Consider the following 8,703-nt stretch of genomic DNA (forward strand, 5'->3'; position numbering starts at 1 on the left):
GGAATTTATAGTGCGATGGGCTGGACGGACTGTGATCTCCAGAACGGCTGACATTAGGCAGGTCCGAAACTAAGGTAACGTTAATCGAAGCTACAAACAAACTACATAGCCTAAGTATTTTCACAAAGTTTAAACAAAAATACTGTTTTTATCCGCGAATTTATTTAAACACACAGCTATGATGCTACATTGATTTGGAATGGATGATTTTAGAAGTAACTGTTGAAATTATTAAATATCTTGTCGTATTACTATTTGATTTTCATTCTCACGAGTTGTTAGTAACGTTAGATCGTTAAAGATTATTTTAAGTAGATCGCTGAATTGTAAGATTTACTAAATGTAATGTGGCGGTACCTTGGTACAGTTGAGGTAACGTTATATGGTTAATGATTTACAAATCAGGACCGCCGCTCCCTATACACGGAGAGCGCAGAATACTTGGGGCACTACCAAGGGGGCACCAGGCGGCGATTTCTATCGTGGGTGATTACCACATTAATTGAAAATATTGAAGAATCAGAGTCAAAATAATATTCAATATTCTGTGGGTAATTACAATTGAGAAAATTTGACTCAAGCGTGCTTTCTTACAACGAACTCTCATGGCCCCCGTTGTTTCCATAAGCCCGCAAATCTTTGAACCACATATAAAACAAAATGAATGTGCTCAGAATACATCAATTAATTCAGAAATTTTACTCATCTACTTTCTCTTCTTTGTGGAGATAAAACTGGCACAAACACTGGCTCTATGATATAAAAATAAGAGAAGTCTCTCAAACTGCTGCACTGACAAAGAAAAATGGAGATGATATGCAGAACCTGAGACAGAGTGAAAGAAAGAGTCCTGGTAGAGATTGAGGACTTTCATAAGGTAAGATAAAAGAACAGGTTTAAGGGACCATGGCCAGATTAAAGAAACATCCAGAGCAAACGTTTAGACTGATCAGTTATGTTTGGTTACTGCTGAATAGGTGCTGAAAATGTCAAATATTAAAACTAATCCACTTTCGTCCAGTTTGATTAGCAGTTCTTTAATTAGTTTGGCTGACCAATCAAAAAGGAATCAAAAATTAGAGTATTTATTTATTTACATTTAAATACATCAAAACATGGTACTTTTAGGTACTTTTTATTAGTGAAGTTGTGACAATTACTCACTTCCGTGAACTGTCAATGTATGATATAGGCTACTTGACTTTCTTAAGACATATCAGCAGTTGACAATCAATGTGTTTTTCAGATGGCATCTGGAAGGATTCGTTCCACGCGTCGCCTGCGTTCCTGGATAGTGGAACAGGTGTGTGTGTGTGTGTGTGTGTGTGTGTGTGTGTGTTTATGTGTGCACTATGTTGAGTATTTCAGAGGATCTGAATTTATGGAATTGTATTAATAATACAGAAGATCAGATGGAAGAGCCATTCATGCAATGAGATCCACTGGCTCCAAATCTATTGAGCTGCCTACCTAGAGAGCAGTTTAGATATCCTTAAACTGAAGGAGGCAGATTATGCTGGAGATATGCATCCTTTATGAATTAATGTTGTACTAGATGCAATTTTTTCCTCCCAGAAACATCCATTTTTAGATGGTGTTTTGTATTTGGTTTAATGACACGGTGAGCTTTGATGAACTTTGATTCATCATATGGCTTTCTTTTTACCACTTGTGTTTTGTTTAATATGAAGATAAAAAAATATTTTAATAATTTGGTATATTAACATTATTTCAGTTAATAATTATTTCTTTTTCTTTTTTTTTACAGTAAATTTAAGGTCAATCTGTAAAACTTAAAATGTTAACAGGTCAGAATTTTGCACCCCACAGCCAATTCTAAAGATTTCATTGATCATGTCAATCACAGTTAGTTGGTAGCACAGAGCATTACTGTTTATCATGATCGGATTCATCCATCATTTTTCTAAATTCTAAGTTGAATCCATGAAGTCTGAACATTTCTTGACAGATGACTGGGCAATTGAGGTGACCAGTTGAAAAAAATCATGCAATGCATTAGCCTACTTGTAATTCTCTCATGTTTTGAGACATGCTCTTTTCCTGCTGCAGTTTGCTGTCTTTCAAATGTGTTTTATCATATAACAACCACTAGTGCTTCATGGTATGTTTTTGTTTGTTGTTGATGACTTTTGGGTTGTTTCTCTATTTTGTGTGTGCTTTGGGATGTAGGTGAACAGTAGGAAGTATCACGGCCTAGTGTGGGACAACCCTGAGAAAACCATGTTTCGTATCCCATGGAAACATGCAGGAAAACAAGATTTCCGAACTGAGGAAGATGCAGCTATTTTCAAGGTGCAAATGTGTCTCTATATTTCTCTCTCTGTCTTTGTTTTTTAGTTTTTACACAATGCACAACTTCCCAAGTGTGAGTGCTACCTTGTGCACTGAACAATTAAACCCCTTTCACACTGCACGTTGGTCCTGGAAAATTGCCGGAGTGCCTTCTGTGTGAGCACAAACACGTCCCGGCGATTGATTCCGGGATCGATCCTGTGTTGGGGACCTAGTAACATTGCCGGGATCCATCCCAGAACGAGCCCTGTGTGAACAAAAGCCAGAACCAATGCCGTAAAGGGTGTGTCGTAGTGATGACGCACGTTATCGTGCAACTCTTTTACCGGGTGTTTTGAAGGCAGATCAACGTTCACCACGAAAAAATATGTGCAAACTGGTATGAAGCAGAGATCAGGGAGCTCCTCAAATGGTATGCGTCACATTGTATGTGTCTTTACGGGATGTGTGTGAAGGCACACACAGATTCCGGAAAATCACTGGCAGTGTGAATGAACCAAAATCAAACGATCTCGGGACAAATCACGGAAAACATTATCTGTGTATTTTCAGGAATCTCTGTGTGAAAGGGGCTAAAGTGCAGTCATTTGCAAACTCAAGCGATGACTTCTAGACATCTAATCATAACCGAAGAAAAAATAACATGTTGATGATAAATAATTTACACATGTATGGTCAGTATTAATTAGAAAAGGAGTTTCATCTGTAATTTACTTATTTTAAGTAAATGACAATGATGTTAAATCAAGATGGTGCCACAAATGGCAGCCACGGCGCTGAGGTCCGCAATTCTTCTGCTGATTTTGTTTGTTTGTTCTGTGTTTAGTCATTCTTCTTCTATAAGTTTTACCAGAGACAAACCCCTTAACATTAAGCAACACATCCCAGACAATATTTTTCCGGTCTTTGATTATTCAGACGTTTTGTTGGACATTCTAGTCGGAGGTGGCGCGGTGCTGTTTAAACACGCATACAGTAACAGTACAGAAGAGCAGGCCAGTTTCTAGGCATAGGCAAACTAGGCGGTTGCGACTGTGGAACATCACCTAGTACAAGACACCACACCCACAGTCTGTGAAGAATCAATAACTGGCTGATGATCTGAATGTGTTTTACTGCTGGTTTGAATAGCCCAGTCTCACACCCCCCACCCGCTCTGATCTGCACTTCACACATACACCTACCCCACCCTCTCCTACCATTCAACCTGGGCTTAAGGTCTATGTACAGGACGTGAACGGGGTCTTCAAAAAACAGAAGACTAAGAAAGCTTCAGGCCCAGATGGTATTTCACCTGCCTGTTTAAAATTCTGTGCTGACCAACTGGCCCTCGTCTTTACACAGACCTTCAACAGATCTCTGTAGCTGTGTGAAGTTCCCTGCTGCTTCAAACATTCCACTATCATTCCGTTCCCCAAAAAAGCCAAAATCACTGGACTTAACGACTACAGACCTGTCGACTACAGACCTGAAGGACATCACTGGATCCTCTTCAGTTTGCGTACAAAGCAAACAGGTCTGTGGATGATGCAGTCAGCATGGGACTGCATTATATTCTGCAACACCTAGATGGACCTGGGACTTACGCAAGGATCTTGTTTGTAGACTTCAGTTTGGCCTTCAATACCATCATGCCTGACCTTCTCTCAGACAAACTGACCCAACTCTCTGTGCCCACCCCAATCTGTCAGTGGATCACCAGCTTCCTGGCAGACAGGCAGCAGCTAGTGAGGCTGGGCAAACTCACATCCAGGACTCTCACAATCAGCACTGGCGCCCCTCAGGGATGTGTGCTCTCCCCACTGCTCTTCTCCCTGTATACGAACGAATTCACTGCAAAGCTCCTGAAATTTGCAGATGACACTACCATCATCTGCCTCATATACAACAGAGATGAGTCTGCTTACAGACAGGAGGTTAAAGAGCTGGCTATCTGGTGCAGTCACAACAACCTGAAGCTGAACACGCTCAAAACAGTGGAGATGATCGTGGACTTCAGGAGGAACCCCCCCTGCACTCCCCCCACTCACCATTATGAACAGCACTGTGGCAGCAGAGTCATTCATGTTCCTGGGCACCACCATCTCTCAGGACCTGAAGTGGGACACTCACATACAGTAGACTCCATTGCTAAAAAGGCCCAGCAGAGGTTGTACTTCCTTCGCCAACTGAGGAAATTCAGCCTGCCACAGGCGCTGCTGAAACAGTTCTACTCAGCCATCATTGAGTCCGTCCTGTGTTCATCCATAACTATCTGGTTTGGTTCAGCTACCAAATCAGACATCAAGAGACTACAACAGACAGTCAGGACTGCTGAGAAGATTATTGGTTCCCCCTGTCCAACCTCCAAAGTCTTTACACTTCCAGAGTGAGGAAAAGGGCTAAGAAAATCACTTTGGACCCCACACACCCAGCCCACTCTCTCTTTCAACTGTTGCCCGCTGGTTGGTGCTACAAAGCACCAACCACCAGAACATCCAGGCACAAGAAATTTTTTTTCCCACAGGCTATATTCAGCCTAAACAATTAAAACTTTCATAACTATACATTGTCCATTATAACTGACACATCTAAAAATGTTACATTTGTAAACTACATAAACTGTACTGTGTACACTTGTAAAATAACATCTGTACATTCATTAAAACAATATTTCTACTTCTGTATTATATTGCATTATTTAATTTTCTGTTTTTCTTATATTAGTGTTATATTTCATCTCCACTGTGTAATTTCTATGTATGTCTGCACTATCATTTATGTTTGCACTATGTCTGTACTTTCTTCTGCACTGGAAGCTCCTGTCGCCAAGACAAATTCCATGTGTGTGTAAACATACTTGGCAATAAAGCTCTTTCTGACTGACCTCTGACTTGAGCGTGCAAGCCATTTGAAAGTTGTTGATTGAAATTTTCATTTGAACTTTTTCCATTGAAGGCTTGGGCGGAGTTTAAAGGGAAGCTTTTGGAGAATGGAAATTCAGACCCTGCATCCTGGAAAACTCGACTTCGCTGTGCCCTCAACAAAAGTCCAGAGTTTAGTGAGGTCAATGAAAGGTCACAGCTGGACATCTCAGAACCCTACAAGGTGTACCGCCTCGTACCACTAGAAGAACAAGGTAACCAATGGATATGGAAAATATATGGATATTAACAAGGTTGCCAACTTTCATGCATTTTGCGTGAGTTACACTTTCAGGCTCTTTCTCACGCTTCTTCAGTCTCTAAACTTCTGGCCAATTAACAAAATTACATAAAATAAATTCCTAACTTTGCTCATAGCATTTTTTCCATTAGCATGTGTCTTGATTGATCTACAACAGATATTCCGGTCTAAAGTGGCAATATTCCACCATCGAAAAGTTTTCCCCTTACTTCATAAGCTAGCTGTATAGGTTGCATGTTCTGTTTGGTCTGTTAATTTCACAATGTCACAGGCCACCATGGTGGATGAGAATTTTTGATTAGTTGAATATGTGCGCTGTGGCATGAAAAACCTCAGTGATGTAATTTATAATAGTGAAAAACATGTTAGTACCATAAAAGACATTTGAAAAAATGACAAGAGGCCACAGAGTAAATCACATTGATATTGTACATAATCTAAGTTGTCTTGAACGTCAAATAGGTTTAATTTGGGCTGTTTACTACATCAGGTGCCCTTAACAGTGCTTGTGCTGTTTCATGCACTTGAGAGATGCTTTCCTCAGCGCATAAATTACATTACTCTTATATACATATTTACATTTCACAGAACAGTTTTCTATAATAATAGCAAGTAAGACTTATTTTCTTTTTGCTTTATTTAAAAAAAATTGGCTGGTAATAATTCTGACTTGCTGGAAAATGATCTGATACCCTGAAGGATTTAAATTTCTCATATTCTTTAAGTAACGATTGCTTTTCAGTCTCTCTCAGTCATGACTCATCAGTGGTCTGCACGGTCATGGGAAGAATTGTTAGACAAGCAGAGTCATTTCCCAAATCTTCAATATTTAAGCAGTTTACACAATTTATACTTTGCATAGAAAAAAACCCCCACTCATCCTGGGTTTTCCCCTTCAGAGGGTGCACAAAGGTAAAACAATCCAACATGACTATTAAGCCACTTACTAGAGATGTGTAAACCTAATTGACTAGTTGTCAAAAGTGAGGTTGGCTAGCTAGTTGGTTTGTAAGGTGTCTTTCTGCAATCTGTTGTTTGTTCTTTATGTTCTGTCTGTAAGTTAAAAAAAAAAAAATTATGCAGAAATAGTATTCTGCATAGTATTCTGCAACATGAATTAAACAAACACAACTGGTTGATTATGAAAATTCGCAGTTTTGCACATCCCCACAACTTTCATTTACAGCAAAACGTCTGTGATGACTACACTGAATATGTAAGGGAATTACTATTTGTTATTATTTAGTTAATTTTCCTCTCATCATAGGAGTGGTAAAAGTAAAAAAAGAGAATGGACAGAAGCAAGTGAGGAGCAGCAGAAGGAGAAGCAGTGAATCAGAGCAAGATGAGCAGCAGATTGCATGCAAAAGGATCAAAGAGGAGGTTTTTGTGCCCCAGCCCATCAACATGGTAAAAACATCCAGCACATCATAACTAATCATTGAGGAACTATGCCGTTCAAACTTGAATTAAGTTGCAATTTGCAGCATGCATGTAAATAGTGAAAGCCTGTGTTACAAAAGCATAATAATGAGTCGATAACATGCATTGAGAGACATTTTGCTTTCCACAGCTTGGTTTTGCAATGCAAAGTATGAGTCTACAATTAATTGGGCACTATTTCTGCTTTTTACAGAGTGCACAGGAAATCATCCCACTCACAGGAAGAGAGATCACACTCCAAGCAGAGGTGGAGACAAACCCCTTAAAGACTGACAAAAGTAATAATATAATTTTACTCTATGAATTTTACCCTGTTGTTCAACTTGCATGGTTCTTTAGTGATTAATGTTGATAATGCAAAGTTGGTGAATGATTTATTATCATTCTTCTCTTTCTTGAGACATTGAAGATATCCAGGTAAACTTCACCATTGAAGCTGTAGAGAAGAGAGGTGATTAAATATAACATTTGTGACCCGTGCTGGCAAAATGAGTCGGAATGTGCATGGGCTAATTTTGAGCTACAGGCAAAAAAACGTCGATTTTGTGGTTTTCACAAAAATGAGTTAATTAAACCCTTGTCTAGCGATCCCAATGCTTCAAATAATCATTTTAGATGTAGGGCTGTCACGATTATGACATTTGGCTGACGATTAATTGTCTAAAAATAGTCACGGTTATTGCGATTAATTGTCTGTTTTAGGGCTTTGGCGATTATGCCGATTATCACGATTAATTGCTGTTTTTATGGCTTTCATTATATAATTGATTAATTTAAGGGTTCAGTAAATAATTATGATGTTATCTTTTAATCTTTTTGAGTTATTATTTTGCAGTGTAAGATTACGTAGAGAATTCCAAATTCTAAGAATTGGCCAATACCGATCCAACACCAGCGCTACTTTTTTTCTACACCACTACAGAATATCAATACTATGTTTGTGTAACTAATGGTAACTCTTTTAAACCCTTTGTTAAACGCAATCCACTAAATACTTACTTCCTCATTACAGAGAAAAACATTTGAATAAAAATATATAAGCTATGAAATTAAACTAGCTGACTGTATAATTTAGCAGCAAAAACAATATCTTGAAAAAAAAATCTTTGGTGCACATTATACAATTTAAACATGTTTATTCTGTTAACTATTTGTATTCTTACACCTTAAACCGCATAAACACATTTCATTACACCAAATACACAAAATAATGTTCTTTTTAGCAACATCATATGACCCCTTTAAGTGAACGTTTGGGGAACTGTTGGGGAGAAACATCTGATCTGTAACATTATATTAGATCCGTGCATTACAGTAGGTCTTAATATAGGTTGCCTCATTAATGTTAATCTAACAATAAAAGAAATGAGGGAATCACTTGCTGCTCTTGATTGAACTGCTTTTGTAGTTTTAATAATCAATGTATTTGTAATTAACAGACTAAAGGGATTTTTACATTTGATTATTCGTTTTTCTTACTTGAATGCTTTTGTTTATATGTAAACTGAAAAAGGTAATGCATTATTTGTTTCTTTCTTATATTTGTTCTACTGTTTTATTTTTGCATCTGTTCTTATTTATAAAAACAAAGATAAAATAAAATAAAATAGCTATACTGTGATTATTAATATAGTAATTATTATTAAGAAAAGAACTGGAGGAGAAGATGCAGCGATGCAGGTGATTTTGCTTTGGAACCTTCAGAAAACTTTAACTCGATTTTTCTCAAAATTGAATTGCTGACTCTGTCGACTTCAAACAGGTGTAGCTCAGTCATTTTTC

The 8,703-nt window shown here is 38.1% G+C and overlaps 1 protein-coding gene across 4 annotated transcripts in view; it reads left to right on the forward strand.

Annotated features, from left to right (window-relative positions):
- LOC107674544 (interferon regulatory factor 8-like) overlaps positions 1 to 8,703 on the forward strand; it is a 14,743-nt gene continuing 6,040 nt past the window's right edge. The window contains exons 1-8 of one of the 4 annotated variants that reach the window (XM_016468537.1): positions 7 to 74; positions 729 to 877; positions 1,247 to 1,303; positions 2,191 to 2,313; positions 5,251 to 5,431; positions 6,746 to 6,888; positions 7,115 to 7,199; positions 7,322 to 7,372. In XM_016468537.1, coding sequence (XP_016324023.1) covers positions 1,247 to 1,303; positions 2,191 to 2,313; positions 5,251 to 5,431; positions 6,746 to 6,888; positions 7,115 to 7,199; positions 7,322 to 7,372 — 640 coding nt within the window. In that variant the 5' untranslated portion in view covers positions 7 to 74; positions 729 to 877. Of the gene's footprint in view, positions 75 to 104; positions 878 to 1,246; positions 1,304 to 2,190; positions 2,314 to 5,250; positions 5,432 to 6,745; positions 6,889 to 7,114; positions 7,200 to 7,321; positions 7,373 to 8,703 lie in introns of those variants that run through there. The other 3 variants (XM_016468555.1, XM_016468564.1, XM_016468545.1) reach the window with 3 other exon arrangements.

This window comes from Sinocyclocheilus anshuiensis, unplaced genomic scaffold, assembly GCF_001515605.1.
Source record: "Sinocyclocheilus anshuiensis isolate Anshui unplaced genomic scaffold, SAMN03320099.WGS_v1.1 scaffold890, whole genome shotgun sequence".
Lineage (NCBI taxonomy): Eukaryota > Metazoa > Chordata > Actinopteri > Cypriniformes > Cyprinidae > Sinocyclocheilus > Sinocyclocheilus anshuiensis.